The sequence below is a fragment of the Trichechus manatus genome, unplaced genomic scaffold (assembly GCF_000243295.1).
Source record: "Trichechus manatus latirostris isolate Lorelei unplaced genomic scaffold, TriManLat1.0 scaffold00001, whole genome shotgun sequence".
NCBI classification, from domain to species: domain Eukaryota; kingdom Metazoa; phylum Chordata; class Mammalia; order Sirenia; family Trichechidae; genus Trichechus; species Trichechus manatus.
In genome coordinates this window covers 2,088,224-2,109,960 of record NW_004443937.1, presented here as the reverse complement: position 1 = coordinate 2,109,960, position 21,737 = coordinate 2,088,224, and the positions used below count along the sequence as shown (strand labels likewise).

At 42.0% G+C, this 21,737-nt stretch overlaps 1 protein-coding gene across 1 annotated transcript in view; it reads right to left on the bottom strand.

Annotated features, from left to right (window-relative positions):
- LOC101340595 (contactin-4) overlaps positions 1-21,737 on the bottom strand; it is a 580,334-nt gene that overhangs the window by 5,011 nt on the left and 553,586 nt on the right. The window contains exons 14-20 of the mRNA XM_004368276.1: positions 19,594-19,752; positions 16,307-16,456; positions 14,690-14,760; positions 13,398-13,632; positions 11,087-11,199; positions 10,360-10,546; positions 9,816-9,928 (exon numbers count right to left, since the gene is read on the bottom strand). Coding sequence (XP_004368333.1) covers positions 9,816-9,928; positions 10,360-10,546; positions 11,087-11,199; positions 13,398-13,632; positions 14,690-14,760; positions 16,307-16,456; positions 19,594-19,752 — 1,028 coding nt within the window. The remainder of the gene's footprint in view (positions 1-9,815; positions 9,929-10,359; positions 10,547-11,086; positions 11,200-13,397; positions 13,633-14,689; positions 14,761-16,306; positions 16,457-19,593; positions 19,753-21,737) is intronic.

Sequence of the window (21,737 nt, the reverse complement as noted above, 5' to 3'; positions counted from 1 at the left end):
CAGTGCAAGCAGGGACACTGAGGTTGTCAGGCTGCCCACACGCATTTGGAAGCTGCATCTACAGTGAGGGGCGTGTCCGCAGCCATTGTATTGCCAAGAAAGAGTTTAGAGGACAATGGAGCATGTGGCCGGGCAGCATGATTCTACCCACGTGCAGAGTGGCCTCATATAACCTCTCTGAGGCTCAGCGTACACACTTGGAATAACAGGGAAAATTAATACCTCATATAAAGAACATATAAAGGAGCCCTGGTGGCAGAGTGATTAAGAGCTCAGCTGCTAACCAAAAGGTTGGCATTTCAAATCCACCAGCTGTTCCTTGGAAACTCTATGGGGCAGGTCTACTCTGTCCTATAGGGTTGCTATGAGTCGGAATTGACCTGATGGCAATGGGTTTCGGTTTTTGGTTGGTAAGCACGTATAAAGGGTCACTGGTGGTGCAACAGTTAAGTACCTGGGTGCTAACCTAAAGGTTGGTGGTTCGAACCCACCCAGCTCCATGGGAAAAAGACTTGGTGATCTGCTCTGTAAGATTAATGCCTAGAAGACCCTATGGGGCAGTTCTACTTTGTCACATGTGGTCACTAAGAGTTGGAATTGACCTCATGGCACCCAGCAACAACAAGGATGTATAAGGAGTTCCTGGGTGGTGCAAACAGTTAACACACTCAGCTGCTATCCGAAAGGTTGGAGGTTCAAGTCCACCCAGAGGCATGTTGGAAGAAAGGCCTGGTGAACTACTTCCAAAAAATCAGCCATTGAAAACCATATGGAAGACAGTTCTACTCTGACACACATGGGAGCGCCATGAGTTGGAATGGACTTGATGGCAACTGGTGGTGGTGGAAGGATATTAGAGCTCAGTTATACATCAAAGGCTTTGGCATCAGAGTAGACTTGGCCACTGAGTGACCCTGGGTCACCTCTCTGAGCCTCAGTTTCCTCATCTGTAAAATGGGGACAAAAATGCCCACCTTTCTTGGGTGTTTTCAAGATTGCAGGAGGATCAGATATAGTGAAGGGCCTGGCTCAAAGGAACCATGTAAGAAATAGGACCTATGAAGGCTGAAAGGGGGCAAACAATAGAAACATACTTGGCAAAGGTGAGAAGCACAAGGCAAGCCCGATATGTTATTATTCTTATGAGTCTTCTGAAGAGAGGACATTTCAGTAAAGAGGGAAGATCTCTGGGAGGCAAGGGCAATAACTCCCTTCTTTCTCCCACTGGCACTCATTCTTGAGCTACTTAGACGAGAGGGCAATCATTGTTACATGGCGATCACTGTCACTCTGGAAATGTCTTAGCTTGTGACAGTTCCACTTACGCTTTTTTCTTTTCTTTCTTGGCCCCAAATGGGCTCGAGTTTGGGTTGGTAACATTCTGATGAGGTGGGCAACAAGCTCTCCTGAAAACAAATTCACCTGCCTGGGACCACCTACCCTGATTGGCATAAACTCCAATCAGAAACAGGACATCAAGTCCTAGAAAAGTACATCTACCTTCCTGGATACAACAGTAATGATGATGACAATAACTATTTAAAAAACATTTTCTGAGGGCTTCCTATAAGCCAGGCACTTTATGTACATCACCATGTTTAATCATCACAACAATCCTACCAGGCAAGGATCACTGTCCCATTTAACAGATGGGGAAACTGAGGTCCAGAGATGTCTCAGAGTTGGTAAGTGGCAGGATGAGGACTTCCAAACCCTCGTGCTTTAACCACTAGAGCCCACTACCACTCGACAATAAAAAAAGACAGAGTTGGATGAGATCAGTGGTTCTCAGCCCTGGCTGCACATTAGGCCCTGGGAGCCTGTAAAAATACTGATGCTGTAACCCAGTGGTTCTCCGCAGGGGTGGGGGTGGGGGGGCAATTTTTCCATGCAGGGGGCATGTGGCAATGTCTGCAGAAATTTTTGGTTGTCACAGCAGGTGGTATTGGTATCTAGTGGGTAGAGGTCAGGGATGCTGCTCAACATCCTACAATGCACAAGACAGCCCCCCACAGCAAAGAATTAGCCTCCCTAAAACGTCAATAGTGACAAGGTTGAGAAACCTTGCTCTGGCTCCTTGCCAGTCTGACTCAATGGGACTTCTAGAGGGGTGCTCATTTTAAAAGATGCTCAGATGATGTTAATGTGAATCCTGGGATGGGAATCATGGATTAGATCAGCGGTTCTCAAACCTGAGCACGTATCAGAACCACAGGCAGGGCTTGTTAATGCACAGATTACAGGCCCCACCCCCAGGGCTTCTGATTCAACAGGTCTGGTGTGGGGCCCACAAATTTGCATTTCTAACAAGTTTCCAGGTAATGCCAGTGCTGCTGGTCCAGGGACCACACTTTCAGAACCACAGGATTAGCTAATCTTTCTCTACCAAAACCAAATCCACTGCTGTCGAGTTGACTCTCACTCATAGCGACCCTACGGGACAGAGCAGAACTGCCCCATAGGGTTTCCAAGGCTGTAAATCTTTAAGGAAGCGGACTGCCACATCTTTCTCCGGCAGAGCGGCTGTTGGGTTGGGACCACCGACTTTTTGATTGGCAGCCAAGCATTTTAACCACTGCGCCACCAGGGCTCCCTCAGTCTTCTCTAAGACCCCCTAAAAATTTTGACCTGCTGAGGTTAGAGACATGAGGGCACTCTTCTATCTCCAGACAAAACCGAGCCCAAGTAAAATTCATAAAATCCCCTAAAATGGTTTAGATTCCATTTTTTCCTCTGGCGTTTCATCGCCTTAATTTATATCTTTCTAATACAAGGTGGAAAACACAATTTCCTTGAGGTGGAAAGATTCATGCTTAGTCCTCCCTCGGCTCTGGGGCCTTGGTTGTATCAGGCGCAGTATCCCTTTGCTAATACCCAGGCTCAAATAAATCCTCAGGCACCTTCAGGAGTGTCAAAGCTTCTCATCACAGCCCTTCAGGAGAATGGGCTGGCTGATGGGATGCAAGGTCACACCTAGCTTTGAAGAATAAATTGCTTCTTTGGTTTACCTCCGGTCCTTGCCAGAGCTTGGTGAATGCTACTAGTTTCAAATATAAATCCAAAAGAAATACTTCCAGGAAAAAAAGCAGCCCTTTTATCAGCACTGCTTATCAGTCTTGTGATATTAGTGCCTGCAGTGGAGCCTAAATCAGGGCCTGTAAACTATTATTTATACCAAACACTAGGCTCATCTGATTGACTGGAAAGCTGGGCTTCCGTTTCATATAAGCCAGGGGTAGAAGGCAGGGAGAAAGAGTGGAGTAGGGGGAATCACGATAATAGCAGCAAGCATCGAATGCTTACTAGGTGTCTGAACACTCTGTGTTCTAAATGCTTACATAGGTTACCTCTTGAGGTAGGCATTGTTAGTATTCTGATTTCAGAGATGTGGAAACTGAGGCCCGGAGATGTTAAGCAATTTTCCCAGGGTCCTAAGCCCTGGTGGTGCCGTGATTAAGAGCTCAGCTGCTAACTAAAAGGTGGGCAGTTCAAATCCACCAGCAGTTCCTTGGATACCCTATGGGGCAGTTCTACTCTGTCCTATAGGGTTTCTATGAGTTGGAAGCGACTCGACGGCAACGAGTAGTTTGGGTATGGCCAGTAAGTGGTGGACGCAGTATTCAAAGCCAGGCAGTTTGGCTCCAGAACCTGTATTTTCTCTAAGAACAGCTTTATCACCACCTGTAAGGCTGTGGCCAAGCTGCCTGCCCTCTCTGGTCACTGTTTTATGAATGCAAAATAAGGAGGTCAGACAGAGAAAACCTCCAGCCTGCATATGTTGTTTGTTTGGGCCTCATAACGCTTACACATTTTTTTTTTTTTTTTCTGAATTAGATGTCAACATTTAAAAACTAAGAAATTGTTCATTAAAAAAACAACTGGCTGAAACTGAGAAACTCCTGCCTATTTGAACAATCACAAGCTCTGCAGTTTGTCACAGCTCCCACCACTTCCTACTGTGTTATATTGGTATGTGTCCACCTCAGGGCCTTTGCACATCCTGTTCACTGTGCTTAGAACACTTTCCCAAAGAGCTATATCTCCCTCCCTCCTTTCTTTCAAGGTTCAACTGAAATATCACCTTTTGAAAGAGGCCTTCCCTGGCCTTTCTATAAAATAATAAGCCTCTCCTGTCCAGTCCATCGCATTCTCTATTCTCCTCCCTCTGATTTATTTTTCTTTGTAGTACCTTATTATCACTTGATAAGTTTGTTTATGGCTGGCGGGAAGAAGTGCAGAGTGGCTAAAAGCAGGGACTCTGGATCCATCTTGCCTATGATCAGATCCCAGGCCTCAACATATCAGCTACGTGACTTAGGCAAGTTACTAAACTTCTTCATGCCATGGTTCCTTCGTCTATAAAATTGGGGATGATAACTGCACATATCATAGGGTTATTATGAAGTTAAAATGACTTAAACAGTATGTGGCATGTTTTAACATTGGTATTTAGCCACCCACTCACTTGCTCACTCACTTATTTATTTATTAACAGTATTTGTTGAATGAACTGAGTCAACGTGACTCATTCTTGGTGCCTGTCTGGCTCTGGAGGCAACTGAGTTTGTGATACTAGGACCAGATATTCTCTTTTTAGCCCTGATATCATAAAGTAGTGGAGGATTTGTGCTGACAGAATATTCTGGGCCTCAAATTTTCTAAAGTCAACTTCTTACTGAGACTGTCTATGCGAGCAGAAATTCCATGTATCCAAACAATTTAGGTGAAAAACTAAAAAAAAAAAAAAAAAAAAAAAAACCAACTGACGCCCCCACTGCCTTCAGTATTCAGGAGGAAAAGTGAATGTTGGAAGAAGCAAGTCTGATATAAACAATAGTCATTTTAAAGAGTTAAATTCCCTATGAAGGAGTCACAGTATAGGGAGAGCAACTAGGGTCACATAACAATGTATGTAAAAATTTTTGTATAAGAGATTAACTTGAAATGTAAACTTTTACTTAAACTACAACAATAAACATAAAATCAAAATTCCCTATGAAAGAACAATTCTTGCATGGGAATCAGACCCACATTTTATTCAGCCTAGAATCCCATCCTTGAAAGAGATATCAAGGGGGTTTCCTGATATATCATAGAAGGCGCCATTCCCCTTTCTCCTCCCCCAAAACCCTGCATACCTGAGAAAATTCTATTAATATCTATAGTGTAAACATCAAACAAACTAAACACCAAACACCAAACAAAACTAAAACATAAAAGAACACATAAAAATAAACCCTGATTCATGGGCCTAGGGTCCTCATAGCAACCCTATAGGACAGAGTAGAACTGCCCTATGGGGTTTCCAAGGAGCAGCTGGTGAATTTGAACTGCCGACCTTTTGGTTAGCTGCAGAGCTCTTAACCACTGCACCACCAGGGTTCTGTGGCTAAAATAGTAACCTGTTTAATTACCTCAGATATGAAAGTGTTCCAGAGTTCTCCAGTTTTAATTTGATCCAATGTTTTATTTTATTTCTATGGAAATAAAAATAGTTTCCCCAAATCCTGTGCCAAGCTCAGCGGGTCTTTTCTGGGAGGTCAAATGCTTCTGTGTTTGTCTTGATCTACTCTATCCTACCACACTGTGCCTGATTCTGTCCTGCTTAAATAATCCTCTAGATATCCGCAAACGCATCTGTTGAGGTAAAAAAATGTAAGAAGGGCCTTCTTGGAAAGGTGCTATCAACACATGCTCATTTGAGAGTTTCTGAGAGGAGCAGGAGTACAAAGAAGTGGCAAGTAAACAATAATTGTTACCCAATTTCTCTTCTAAACATGCCTACAGTCTTCCAGACCCAGTTCACTGAAGCAAACTTCAGCTTGCATATTGAACCCTGCCCCTGTGAAAGCAGAGGATACTCAAAGTCACTTTACTCAACGGACTTCAGTTTTCACATCTGTAAAATGAAGGGGGGACTTCAGTTTTCACATCTGTAAAATGAAGGGGGTTGACTAGATAATCTCTAGGATCTCTTGCTGAGCTGACATTTTGTCTGGTTGCCTGAAATATTTTAGGTAGCTCCCTGCCCTTAAGTTTTATTTCAGTACCAGCCTGAGAATGAGCTGAAAATCTAGTTAAAGTTTCACCCAAGAAACTCATGTTGCTTCCAACGGACTCCAAAAGCTTTCTGCATTTTTACTGTGCTTTCTCTACTTGTTCTAAGGGGCAAAACTTGAAGCAGGGGGGAAGAATTTCTCTCTCTCTCTTTTTCCTTAACACCCTCAGTTCTGCCATTTTTTTTCTTGTGGTTATCAAGGTTCTGGTAGTGTTAGCCTGGGTCGGAACTACAAAGTTGAAAAGGTATGTCTTCACTCTAACTTTCTCTCCTTTCTTCTTTTTAGTCTATCCTTCCTTCATTCATCTTCAAGCCTACCCAACTCCATGTGTCTCTTGTTGGGGATAAAATGGGTCAGATAAACCATTTCATACTTAGGCATACAGGAAATGAGAGTGCCATTATAGTACAGCTGTAGTAAGTATATCCTTACTGCAGACATAATGATGACAATTCAGGTACTGTCCTCTTGAAGCTCACAGTCTGGGCATTCACAAGTCATCCAATTACAATTACCCAAGAGGATGAAAAATACTTTAAAAATTCTGGTAAATAGAGGGACTACTGACAATCAGGGAAGGCTTTTAATTCAGACTTGAAAGATGGATGAGTGGCTGGTTAAGGATGTGGAAGTATGGGGTGGAAGTAGTAGGGAGAAGGAAGAGATATGCAAAGGCTCAGAAGAAAGGAAGAGACTAGAAATTTCTCATTTATTAAAAGAGAAAATGGAGTTCCAGAGAGTTTAGTCATGCACCCTGTAGAGAATCAAAACCGGGGCTCTTAATTCTTTGTGCTACATACTATATAACTCTTCCAGAAGAGTCTGCCTTTGAAAAGAGGACCCAGTTAAAGGTCTGCATCTTAGTTCTTAGGAACTCTTCTCTACTGGTTTCTTGACTGGTGGAATACAAGTCATTGTGCCACGTGGGTGAAGGAAAATAGTCAATGGCCTGGAGGGTCTTATGGGTCCCTCTCTAATCACATTACCCAAAGCCCCACCACCTACTCTGTCAAACTCCCAGTGCCAGCTCTGGCTTTACGAACTTCTTTCCATTGATCCATGCTCTTTAAACAGTACCTAAAAACAGTACATATCGATGACTCTCAATATCTCTGTATAAGAAATATCATAAACTGGTAGCCTAAACGCTTAATTCAGATCAGTTTTGTTTGGCCCATATTGCATTGACTCAAATGTTGTTTAAAAACAAAACAAGAAATTAGAATCTTTGTTCATTGCTGGTGGGAATATAAATGGTACAGTCACTGTGGAAAACAGTTTAGCAGTTCCTCAAAAAGTTAAATATAGAATTACCGTATGACTCAGCAATTCCACTCCTAGGTATATACCCAAGAGACTTGAAAGCATGGACTCAAACAGTTCTTATACACCAATGTTCATCCAGCACTGTTCAAAACAGTCAAAACGTGGAAATAACCCAAGCGTCCATCAACCGATGAATGGATAAACAGAATGTAGTATATACATACAAAGGAATATTATTCAGCCTTAAAGAGAAGTTCTGATACATGCTACACTGTGGATGAACACTGAAAACATTTTGCTGAGTGAAATAAATCAGACACAAAAGGACAAATATTTTATGATCCCACTTATATGAAATACCAAGAATAGGTAAATGCATAGAGACAACAGTTTATTGGTGTTTGCCGGGGGGTGGGGAATGGGGAGTTATTGCTTGAGGGGCACTGAGTTTCTGTTTGGGGTGATGGGAAACTTTTGGAGATGGATGGTGGTCATGGTTGCACAACATGGTGAATATAATTAATGTCACTGAATTATACACTTAAAAATGGTTAAAATGGAAATTTTTTGTTATATGTATTACTACAATAAAATATAAAACAAAATGGAGCAAGTTGCCAACATATAAAATCTGGGGAGATTTTATACAAAAGTAAAATTTCCTGCCATCTCTTGAAACAACTGGAATATCTGGGACATTGTGCCAACTTTTTCACAAGCAACAAGTGGCAGGAAGGGATTAATGGTTGCTACTTTCGGACAGGAATATATACTTTCTAGTGAGCCACAGCTTCCATCCAGCCTGCCTCAACCACGTATGTTTTCTTGTGGGCCTTTGTGTTTGCACAATTTTGTAAACACAAATTTCATTTACTACTTATTTTGTAACTGTAAGACCATTTTCCAAGGCTCCTGAAAATTTTGACTTCCAGGCTTTCCTACTAGAAAAAAAATTCAGAATGATAGAGTTGGTTTTATAGTCTTTCCTTTATAATGAAGACTATGGGATGGTTCATTAAAGTTGATTTGCATGCCTTTTTTCATTTGAAAGATTAATACAGAAACACCGGAGGTCAAGAGCATTGTCAATGTAACCTGATGTCTAGGATTCCTCCAAAGCTTCACTTTGGTCATTTCCTCATAACATTCCAGGATTTAAAAAGATCCAAAATGCCATACACTTTAATTGCCCACTTAATATTTCCTTTTCTAACATCGCAGTGGGTGGTAGTCCAGCTGATCCTTGATTATTTCCAGTGATAGGGAACTCTCTAATTCTCTTTGAAACTAAAACCATTTTTGAGGAGCTTTGGCTACCAGAAAGTAAAACTGAGCCAAAAATTTATCTCCATGTAGCTTTCACTCTTTGGTTTTATTCTTTGGAATCTTGAGGAATAATTCTAATAACTCTTTCCTTAGAACAGTCCTTCAGATATTTTAAGTGGTTCTCATGTTTTTGAGTCTTTTTTTTTTTCCTCCAGCTAAGTATTCTCAGTTCTTTCGTTCATTCCTCCCGGATGTTTTGAGTCAGCTTCCTAGTCACAATCTTCTCAATGCACGTTATAGTCTACAAAGATGGCTACCACCAAGTCGTTCCCTCCCTGGGCATGCATGCCATTCCTCACATTAAGAGATGGAATCTATTTTCCCTCCCTTTGAATCTGGGCTGGCCTCACGGTAGCCAGTTCCAGACGTAGCCTTTAGAAGAACTAGTAGCTTTTGCTTCCTCCCGCTTAGAAGCCAGCAGCCATGTAAGAAATCTGACTACCCTGAGATTACCATGCTGTGAGGAAGCCCAAGCTACCAATGTGGAAAAACCTTGTAGAAAGAGTGGTGCCTGGCCAGCTTCAAGCTTTATCAACTATCCTAGCTGAGAAATCAGATGTGTGTGTGAAGAATCATCTTGGTCATTCGAGCCCTAAAAAACTGCCCATTTTGGCCCAACCCAGATGGCAGAATCATGAAAAATAATACATTGTTTTTTAGCCCCTAGTTTTAGGGTGGTTTCTTAGGCAGAAATAGATAACTGAAAACCTTGTCAAAATGTTCATAATTCCTTCTAATTGTGGCACAAGACTACATACATTTTCTTTTCTAGATCTTTAAAGACTAGTTCAACATTTATAGGAACAAATGCATTTACTGAAGAAGTCTTTCTTCATATGAACAAAAATAATTAACCATTAGTAATATTCAGAAGTTACTATTGTTGATTAAAAAAAATACCACCGAGAGAAAGCTGTAACAGAAATGTTAAAAAAAGTGGTTCTTCATGATTTTTTTTTTGGAGGCCTAACCACAGGTTAGGATGTTTCTGATGGACTCCGCCTGAGCCTAAAATTTAGGAGATTCTCTAAATCCTGGCCAGATGTCTTGGATCATTTATTTAAAACTCAGAACAAATCATTTTGGGACAGAGAACCTGGTTGGTGTGATTCATGAAAAGAAACTGTACCCTACTAACAGTAGGGGTAAAAGAAAACTACCCACTTTGTATCCTTTTACTTCTGACTCATTATCCAGCGCCTTCACTTGATCCCAATTCAGGATAATTTTGGAGTCTGACGAATTCCATATGATGTTTCCAGGGGGTTGACTTGGTGCTATAAAAAAATTAAGATATAAGAAGTCACAGATTATTAAGTCTAAATGGATTCTGAGGAATATCTCCTTACTAGAATTTGAAAGTGGAGGCAATTTAATGGGCTATTGCACTAATATGTGTCTTCAAGGTCACTAAAATCTGACGAGATACAGCACTGCAAATGGAAAAAGATTCAGTTGGTCGCCTAACACTTATGGCGAAAAGAAGCAGCCCTTCTCAGTGAGAAGAACAACATTTATCTTTCTGTCCTCTGGAGCAATGAATTCTGTATGGTATTCAGAAAGGTTCAGTTAAAATGCTAAGGTAAATTTGAATCCAAATTATTACACCAATTAGTATGCAAATAACCATTGAGAGGTGGGGATGGGGAGTGAAACTGGGATATGCTTGATGAATCCCAAAAACATTTCTAAGCACATTCGTCCTTACGTGGCTTTCTGGTTGTCACGTTGACCGTCGCACTGGAGGGACCGGTCCCGGCGGAATTGTACGCTTTGACGGCTAAATGGTACAACGCGCTGCCTTTTAAGTTGGTGATTTTTGTCGATGTATGATTTCCAATTGTTCGTATTTTTCTAGCATTTTCTTCCTTATCATCATGTCTCCAATATTTAACCTGGGAAAATAAAAACGAAGACCTTGGGATTCATACCAATTGGGGATATACCCAGTGCCATCAGTGAGGTAATATTTTATCCAGGATTCTTATGGTGGAGTTAATTTTCTACACCAATTCATAAATCAAACTTCCAAAACTAAGCTTTGTACGTGCAGAGAAATATTCACAGTAGAAAAAACCCCGTTTTGGTTCCATGCTTCATAGTGAGACGGCAAATTGGCACAACGATTGCTGGTTATTTTCCCCTTTATCCCACTTTTGCTTTAAGCCCAAGTGATCCCAGGCAAATCAGAAATAAAACCTCATTTTAAATGAACTGCATATATTTTGGAAAATACCTCTGGAGTGTTACACAGAAAAAGGATAGTCTCACCGCTGAACATTCAGTGGTTTCATTAGCACTCAGTTGTAAGTCAGGCCTCTAAAACAAATGGCTCTAAGTGGGTATTTGGGTCTTTTCCCCATTAGAGTATACCTAGGAGGCCTTCCTGAGGAGTGTGGACTCTTCTAGACCCAAGGAACATATCTCTTGCCTACCTCATAACCTTGTATCCGTCCTATATTCTTCTCCAGGGGTGAGGCCCAGAAAACTTCAATGTCTGTTGCAGAAAGGCTTCTGGCAAAGATGCTGGGTGGTGGTTTGGTGGGTTCTGCAGATGAATATGGAAAATGTTATTACTCTATCTATGAGCTGTATCACAGTTAGCTTCTAGATAGTGACATCATAAGGTACTAAAAATCTGTGGTTATAGAATTGCCTTTAATGACTGTGATCAAAATACCCATTTTACAGAGGTGCAGTGTTAGCAGCTTGGAGCGGGTGGTGGTGGTGGTGGTGGGGAACAGACTTATCCAAGATCTTTGGGAGTACAGTCCCTGGGTGGTGAAAATGGTTAATGTACTTGGCTGCTAACAAAAAGGTTGTAGGTTTAAGTCTACCCAGAGGCACCTCGGAAGAAAGGCCTGGTGATCTACTTCTGAAAAAACAGCCATTGAAAACCCTATGAAGCATAGTTCTACTCTGACACACATGGGGTTGCCATGAGCTGAAGTTAATTCGACCACAACTGGTTTAGTTTGAACTGGAAGGAAAGTAACCCAAGGATACTTAAGTTTAAGCACCAAGTTTTCATAGCCAGCAATTTCCTTACGGTACATTTGTCCTAATTAGTATGTGTCATAGGTTATAGGCAGTTGTAGTCACTGGATTATGAGAATGAGAGAAGAGTGAGAAAGAACAGTCAACTGATTTGACTAAGATTCAGGACAGCTGAGTGCCAGTTCAGTTCCACACCATAAGCTGCATGATCTTGGACAAGTCACTTATACGCTCTGAGTCTCAGTATCCTCAGTAGCAAAAAATAGGCTAGACCAAGACTATTTCCCAAACTTCAGTTCTTTTTGCCAGATTTCTGCTATGTGTTATTTGTTAATGTTTTCCTTTCAATAGTCTTAAGAAAAGTTTAGTTTAGCCATGTCTTAAGCAATAAAGTTTATGAAATTTTGAGTTTGATATGATAGCTGTATTTTTCTAATCCAATCAAAATCAATACATAACTATTAAATATTTTAAATAGTTCATCTAGTACCATTTAGAGTCAACTTGTGTACTCCCTCTGGAATACATGTCATGCTCCAGGAAATGTTGAACAAGAAGACCTACGAGGTCTTGTCTGTCCATAACAATACATGATTCTATTTACGTGTTAATTAATTCAGCATTTGTTAAGTGTCTGTGTGCGTCACGCACAATCAGACACTAGTGACAGAACGATGAAAAACAAATGGCATTCCCTCAAAAAAACAGCTTAGTGAGGACATAAAACTAAAACTCAAAATTTATAATACAGTGGGATGAGAATTATGATAGAGGAATGTTCAAGATACTCTAGGTAAGAGAAATGCTTACTCAACTCTAGGGCCTGGGGAACTCAGCAAAGGCTTTGGTTGTTCAACTTCAGGCTTGAAGGATGAGTGTGAATTTACAAGGTGGGTAAGATAGAGACAGGTAACAGAAGTTGAAGCATGTGCAAGGGGCTGAAGCTTGTTTGAATAATGGCCAATTCTTTGGACAAGGTTGGAGCATGGAGTTTGGAGGGACAAGCAGCAAGAGTTGAGGCTGATGAGAGAGGCAAAGGTTATATCATGGAGGGCCACAGAGTCTAAGGGTGGATTTCTCTATTTGGGGAGAATAATTTATTAGACTGCAAATCATTGACTCAACTTTGAGATGTTTTAACATAGTCTCATTCTGAACATCGCCTTTTAAACCACAGAGTTGAACTCCAGTGGCAACAAAGACCGTGTGAGAGGCATTCTGAGAGCAGGGGTAGAGCAGAGGCAGTGACAATGTGCAAGAACCTTTGAGCATGATGACACAGTGGACCACAACAAGAACAAACTTGCTGCATCACCACTTAATCTTTTTTAATAAATTAGAATAAATTATAAGTACAATATGGTTTATGAAAATAAAAAGTGATAGGAAATGCAAATTATATTTTGATATTCACTTAAAGGGAGAAAATAAAATGTAAGTATAATTCTTTTTAAAGTAATGATAACATAGACACAGATATAAAGATCTTACACAGTACTTACAATTTTGATCCCTAGCAATGGAATTCGTGTGGGATAGCCACTTGTTTCCATATACAGGGGAGATGCTATTTTTCCAAGAGGTTAGTGGTAGATAATGAACCTAATTTTTTACATTATACTATTGTCAAGCAAGATATGCTTTCAATTTATTGCCCAGTGTTAAATTGATTGCACGTCCTAAAATCAACTGCATCTCAGAACTGAAAAAAAAAAGAAAAATCACACATCTAAATAACATAAACCGTACCTTCTTCTGCAGAATAAACCGTTGTGATGGGACTGAATAAGCCTTCTCCTTTATTGTTGAAGACGCCCACTTTAACCTCGAAGGGAGAGAAGGGGGACAGGCTCTCATTCCTGAACACGTATCTGGAAGCATCAGCCGAGGCCATCACTGTCTTCATCCAGCTCTTTTTGCCATAGGGCCGGAAGGCCACCACGTAACCAAAGCCTCCACCGTTCTGTAATTCCTCGGGGACCGTCTGGTAAAGAGAGGAGGTGATCTTCAGAAATCACAGTGGCTTGATTCAAATGCTAAAATTGTTTTATTCCCTCCCCGCCCCGCCTTGAACATTCTTTTCTATGTTCTTCCCCAACTTTCTTATTTCAGGGGTTTTCCAAGAGTCTTTTAAATTTGGGGCTTGCCATCACTCTACCTTAGATATTCATGAGATATTGGACAGGTGACAGGGTCAAAAAACTAAATGACAATCTGTAGTGGAGAACCTGGCTCTTGGATGGGGCACATCCAGTTCTGAACTAGTTGGAAATGACTATGAAAGAAACGAGACAGTTGATCTAGAAAACATTTCCATCTCTCCCCCCTGTACCATCTAATACTACTCTTCCTCCAGTGCAAACAAGACAGAAGATCCCATGGAAGAAGTACAGTCCACCCCGGCTCAGGCACGACCTTCCATCTCTGAGCTGAAGGGTCAGCTGGAGGGTGGGTGATTTCTTTCACTGCTGGGGCTTTGGGCGAGTGAAAGAATTTAATTTCTGGGGCCATTGTTTAAGAATCCTTCAAAAACACCAAGAACCCTTTATAAAGTTCCCATCTCCTCTCCCAAAAGCAGTTTGTAAAAAATTGGTGACTAGCTTTGCTCCAGGTTGTTTAAAAAATCCCACATAACCCAGGGCGCTGGCAGCAGAGCTGATTGCCAGGAAATCCAGTTGGTACACTGACTTTATTGTTGGGAGATGTTTTAAATCAACTGGCCATGCAGCAATTCAGGAAGAAAAGAAAAACTGGTTTTCTCTGAACCAGCCATCTTTAATATATATATTTTTCACTTGTGTTGTCTTTCCGTTCATGATTGCCTTCCCCATGATGAATTGAATTAGAACTTGCCTCTGCAATTGATCTACAAGCACCGTGTTTTCCTGCCAGCCATCAGCTATGAGAGGGAGTGTTTGTACTCAGATGGATATGGGCTGTTAGAAGCAGAGGAGGAAACTTCCCAGCTATGTTGGACATGGAGGAAGATAATGACACCACCTAGACTAACGGATGTTCATTTGGTTCTCTGATTCATTTACCTCCCAGGTTATAACCAGCTCAGATTTGCTGCCTCCACCACCACTGACGTTAGCTGGGGTGACTTCAGGGACTGTGCAGGAGACAAAACACAAGTTACGTCAGGTGGCAAACGCAAATGAGCGCCAGGAAGTTTGCCTGGCTGAAGTGATTCACTTTAAACAAATACTCAGATGCACAGACCTTTGCCTTTTGAGATCAGAAGACAGTCATCAAGGGCCTACTGCCTCTGCCTGAGAAAGTGAAATGTGCCAAGGAAATTGCTCTTAATTACCTGTTTCCCATTTGACAAGGTACACGCGTTATCTGACATGTCTGGCCCATCATCCAGCTCCGTCCCTAGAGGCCCAGGGGTTCAGTGGGACGAGAAAAGGACTGAGGTTCTGGTTCTCATGCGTGGTTAGGCGTTTATTAACCGTGCGGTGGTACACAAAGGACAGACAATACAGACTCTGCCTGCACAGACCTTACAATCCAGTTAGGGCGCAAGACAGCACATGCAGAACAATTACAGAGCAACATGGACAAGCGAACAACAGTGTAGTGCAGACAGAAGGGAGAGGGGCAGTGGTTTTGAAGTAGCAGGCTGCTCAAGGCAGGGCTGGGCTGGTGGCTCCTGGGAAGAAGGTGAGTTTTGAGCTGGGTGTCAAAGGAAGGGGTGGGCATAGGTTGACCCCTGGCTGACTGTGCTTAACCTCTTTGATCCCCAGTTTTCTCTGTACAGAGGGGAAATTATGCTAACTTCTTCCTCAGGATTGCTAAGAGGAATTAAATTATGGGTTGAGGGAGAGGGGAAGAAAGCATAGGATTAGTTACATTATCATCATGTAAATGAAAGATTCTAGACAGAATTTTAAAATGTCTGGTTGTGGGTATGTAGCTGGTGAGTGTGTATACGTATCCTTTTGGTTAATGAAGTAGATCTACATGGATTTTTTCTAAGAGTAGAGTCAGAGCTCCCATTTGCTTAGGGGCCTTGCTATTCCTTCAGCATACATTGGGCCTGACCACAGCTAGGAACACACCCCAGACAACAGGTGAAAAAAGTAAAAGTACAACTGACCCAGATGAATTTATTTTACTCTCTCCCTATGCGTGTTCAAGCTGTGTACACAGAGGAGCACACTAAACTGCTGAGAGGTCTTGTGGGAATTGGTAGGATGTTCTGAATGTTAGCTCCTAGGAATGGCGTATATGCTGAGAAAATCTTAGCGAACATGCCTGACGTACTTATTCTCTCATTAGCGATTTCTGTGAGATGACTTCATTTGCAATGTGGTATGTAGATTTTTTTTTTCTCCTAATAATCCTGTTAGGATAATCTTGGTGACAAATGAAGCAATGAGGAAAGAGTTTGGCTTTTCAGAGAACTAAGCACATCACAGTGTGTCTCTCTCTATACAATGGACTCAGTGAAGAGGGAGAACTTAACTCTTGATTGAATCTCACTGCCTGTTAAGCTGCATACTGGCCTGATTTCCAATCATTATAATCATTCTAGGGGAAGAGTGTGCTAATGCAGAGCCTCACTAGGGCTAAAGAGCAGGAACAATTCAAAACATTTTCCTAAAGAACAGCAGCCACCGGGACAGACCATCTGTATCCGGGGTGCTACTCACGGGCCTCTTCTGTCCTCCGTTTCTCTGAGGGCTGGCTTGGCTCTCCAATCCCAATCACATTGGCTGCGACTGTGCGGAATTCGTATTCCACCCAAGGGTTCAAACCCACTACGGTTGCTGTGAATGTCTTCCCATCAATGAGCTCAGGGACTGCAAGACATCAAAAGGTGGGCATGTTTCATAGAATTCCCGAAAACAAATGTAGAGACCATGTTAGGAAGTTAGGAACTTCCATATGTCATCATCGCCATTACTGTATTCAAGGCATTGGAGGTGGTCTGATAGCAGCTGCACAAACAGCTGTCACAGAGAGGTAACCCCAGCACTGTGTATGCTAAATGAATAAACTCAAATTAGATACCAGCAGACGGCATCATAAAACATATGGTGTCTTCAAGGCCCAAAGCTACTTGACTGTAACCATTACTGTTACCACCTTTATCATTTAACATTGTATTTAGCATTTATGATGGAGTGTCAGGCATATTCTTTAATTCTTGTAACTATCCTATGAATAAGGTAAAATTATTATCTGCATTTTTTATAGATGAGAAAAATGTGTCTTAGAAAGGCTAAGTGGCTCATTCAAGGTCATATAGCCAGTAAAGGGCAGGGCTTGGATTTGCACCTTCCTCTGTCTGACTCCATAGCCCAAACTCTACAACTTATAACTATGGTCCCTGAGTGGTGCAAACAATTTGTGCTCAACTACTAACCAAAATGTTGGTTCGAATCCACCCAGTGGTGCTGCAGAAGAAAGGCCGAGTGATCTATAAGATTACAGCCAATGAAAACCCTATGTGCACTTGTACTCTGAAACACACAGGGTTGCCATGAGTCAGCATCGACATGATGGCAATGGGTTCTGTTTGACTCCATAGCTCAAACTCTATAATTTATCATAACTATAGAGTTATAATGCTATAGTTCCACAATATACTATCAATGAACCATGTTAGCATATCTAAAGAATCTGCAAACATAAAAGGGATAGCCCGTGAAGAACAAAAAAATGAGAGTCAGGGAGGTAGGATATGCATGTTCATCCAGCAATATTTAGAGAAGAATTCATTCACAAGAGGACATCATCCATTGCTCGATGCTACAAGCCATGATGATCCTGACATGCTTTCATGCTCACTGAACCACTTTTTGATTTTCAAACTGATTACCATGAAGAATTTCCATTGAGCTCAGAAGGTTCACGGGAGGTGGTGCCCAGTGGCAAAGCTGAGGACATCATATGGTGTGACTAGGCATCAGTGGCTGCCAGACTGCTTGAGCAGCACTTACACTGTCCTATGTTCCAAAAGCTAAGAGCATGGGCCCTGGAGTCAGATTTCTTACTGTCGTTAGCTGCCGTTGAGTCTGCCCTTGACTCATGGCCATCCCATGCACAGTGGAATGAAATGCAGCCTGGTCCTGAGCCACCCCCATGATCAGTTGCAGATGGGACTACTTGGATTCTATTACTGAATCCACACTTAGTAGCTAAATGACCTTGGCCATACTGCTTAACCTTTCCATGTCTCAGCTTCCTTGTCATTATAAAAAAAAACAAAAAAACAAATCTGTTGCCATCGAGTTGATTCTGACTCACAGCAACCTTATAGGACAGAGCAGAACTGCCCCACAGAGTTTCCAAGGAGCTCCTGCTGGATTCGAACTGCCTATCTTTTGGTTAGCAGCCATAGCACTTAACCACTATGCCACCAGGGCATTATTATATAAGGATAATAATAACATCTACTCACAGTGCAGTGAGAAAATCCAAGAAATACAGTACTTTCTATTTTTAAAAATGCTTTCAAATCATTTGTGTTTTGGGTCTTAAACAATTCTTATCGCGTCCATTTAACAGAAGAGGAAAATGAAGATGTGCAGAGATCTGCTGATTAACAAAGATCTTCTGAGGGAAGGTGACAGAGTCAGGACTAGAACTCCTATCTCCTAACTTTCAGATTTTTCCCATCTTTCCTCCCTAAAACATTCCTGTGACTCAGCAGAAAGTCAGTGATCGTAGCTGGAAACACAGAAACTCATTTCTGAAGTTGGACAAGCTTAAAGGAAAAAAAGAAAACGTGGTTGCTAAGATCAACATGAATCATTTGAACTGCGTACAACTGGACATACCACTCCATTTATTTCTACTTCAAACATCAAGGCCAACAGTCAGTCACTGGAGACCCCAAACGAAATTAAACACATTGCTGTCCAGTTGAGAGCCAACTCATAGCAACCCTATAGGACAGAGTAGAACTGCCCCATAGGGTTTCCAAGGAGCGGCTGGTGGATTGGAACTGCTGACCTTTTGGTTAGCTGCCTTAGCTCTTAACCACTGTGCCACCTGCGCTCCCGTTGGAGACTAGAGCGTGTGTATTTTGCTTGCAATAACTACTTGTTGTCCAATTTCCCCAAAATGAAACCTAAATAAAACAACAAAATGAGTCAATTTGGAGGCAATGGCAGAGGCAGAGATGGTATAGTCAACTCAAGTGTTTTTAAATAGAAATAAAACTCGCACCTTTTCATGCTAAAATTTATCCATCTATAAAAATGGGCAGCAAGTCAAGGAGCTCCATTTAGTCACTAGTTTCTTGATAGCAGTACATAAACTTTACAAAGCCCGTGATTGTAGATGAGCTTAAGCTCCTGCTTCCCAAAGCAGACCACTAAAAAACAAAACAAAACAAAAAAACAAAAACCAAACCTGTTGCCGCTGAGTTGATTCTGACTCATAGTGACCATATAGGACAGAGTAGAACTGCCCCAGAGGGTTTCCAAGGCTGTAGTCTTTATGGAAGCAGACTGCCACATCTTTCTCCCTTGGAGCAGCTGGTGGGTTCACACCATCAACTGTTCTATTCAGTTAGCAGCCAAGCACTTAACCACTGTGCCACTCCCAAGCATACCACTAGTGGTATACAAAATGACTTTAGGAACATACAGATTGGTGCCTTTTATTTTTATAACAAATGCACTTTTTAACATGTGTTAAGGAAAAAACATAACCAGCACAACAGGCTGTCGTTTCACAGATGTTATTGCTTAGGACAAATTAAAAAACACAAAAATGTGAGCTGATATAAAGAAAAATACCAAATAAATGATAGTGCAGGTGGCATGAAATTGACTGAAGTCTGGGGAACACTGCCATCATGTATCATTTGTGGCTGCATCTGGATGAGAACCTGGATGTCCCTTGGCTTCTGCCACAGTGCTGTGTCCATTATCCATAATTTCAAAGCCCCTGAAGCAACCCCAGCACCTGGCATCCAAGATGGTACCTGTGTTGACAGCTTGCCAGCCCACGGAGAACGGAGTCCTGGCTTGAATGACATACATAGTGATGGGGCTGTGGTTGTCAGGCCCGGGTCTCCAGGAGAGCTGAGCGGTTGTGTCTGTGATTTCATCTATGGTCACAGCCTCTGGGGGGCCTGGGGGACCTGGGAAAGAGAAAGACCATCAGAATTGGAGCAGTGTGTAACCAATGTCTAATTAAGTGATTCAAGGCACTGGCCTATTCAATCATTTATTTATCCACTCACAGTCACTCACTTGTCAAATCCTTTTACTAGGTGCTGGCACTTTGCTGGGCTCTGAAATTGCAGAGGTGAATGGGACATGCCCCTTCCTTCTAGAGGCTCATGGTATAACGGGAAAAACTAATAGGCAAACAAAGTACAATAGAATATTTATTCCAGAGGCCAAGAGAGACTATTGGCGTACCACAAGGGCCCACATTCATTAATTCATTCATTGCCTATTTATGGTTTCCGACTGTGGATCAAAAGGAGCCCTGGAGGCTCAGTGATTAAGCACTCGGCTGCTAACTGAAAGGTCAGCAGTTCAAACCTACCAGCTGCTCCATGGGAGAAAGATGTGGCAGTTTGCTTCCATAAAGATTACAGCCTTGGAAACCTTATAGCAGTTCTACTCTGTCCTGTGGGGTCGCTATGAGTTGGAAACGACTCATGGTACATAACAACAACATTATGAATCAAGGAGTCCGTGACTTGTATAAATGTTTAAGCACTGGGCTGCTAACCAAAAGGTTGGCAGTTCAAATCTACCCAGAGGCACCTCGGAAGAAAGGTCTGGTGCTATGCTTCTGAAAGATCACACCCATGAAAATCCTATGGAGCACAGTTCTACTCCACAACACATGAGGTCGCCATGAATTGGAACCCACCTGATGACAACTGATTTTTACTGTGGATCAGCCACTGTTATCTGGGGATGTTGCTGTTAGCTGCCCTTGAGTCAGCCCCCAACGCATGGGGACCCATGCAAGAATTCTACCACTGAACCTCCAACGCCCCCGTTATCTGGGGATACAGTATTGAAACAAGACAGACATTTCTTCTAAATTCATAATGATTACAATTCACCAGGGATGGTCATTTTCCTCACTGAGGATGTGGATTTGGCCAGGAGTGGCTTCAGAACCTCGCGGGTGGCGGTGTTGCTCTGCACATTCCGGCTGTATTGTAATTACTAAAGCTCCCTCTCTCCCCCAGCACCAAATATGAGGACACATCCATGAGTGAGGGGAACTGCTGTGAAAACAGCCAGTGCTCCAGAGTCACCAGACTCTCTCGCTTCTTCAAAGTAATTTCAAAACTGGGCTAGAATCTAAAGACCCTTGTTTATGGTTTCTGCAAATTATACCTGTATTTTTCTACTTGTTTTCCTGATGTTCATTGTTTCTGCCTGTGTACTTAAACCATTTAAAAGGGAGGAAATCGGATTTAAATGAAGGCTTGGAAATCATAAAGGAACAGAGGGATGGAAAGCAGTTGGCAGGCAAACACAAAATATCAACAGAGCCAGAGTAAAGACTCAAAGCTAGACTAGTTTTGAACGTGAAAACCTCTTACCAGGCAGTTAAATGCATTTCTAACAAGCGGCAATTGACCGCCTCAGGAGAGAAGGTGATTGTGAGGAGTGACATAATGACAAACTTCATGCCCATTAGACAAGCATAAAGAGATATTCCTAGGGGGGATTTGTCAATCCCCAATACAGCAATCAAATGTGCTGCCAAAATACTATTGGGCCATGTCACGGGGGTGTGGAAAAAGAGACCCTAACAGGATGGTGAAAAGTTACTGGCAATTTCCTGAAGTAAGACTTTGCTCTGGGATTGACTTCTGTACACTTTATGTGATCCCCTAAATTTCTCTTTCCTTTTCTAAAAATCATTTTTATAGACCCACAGGTGAGACTAAATTTATCTTCTCCCTCCCACACCCGAATGAAATTTCTGGCAATCTGTAGGCTGAAACTGATTAATTTTCCATGGTGACATTTCAGCATGTCAGTCTAATGCCACCCAGATAGAGTTGGGGTAACCTTTGGTCTTTGGGATTCTTATTAACCAGATAAAGTCCAGAAGTCAGTATAGTCTACTTTTTCCTCTCCAGCTCTC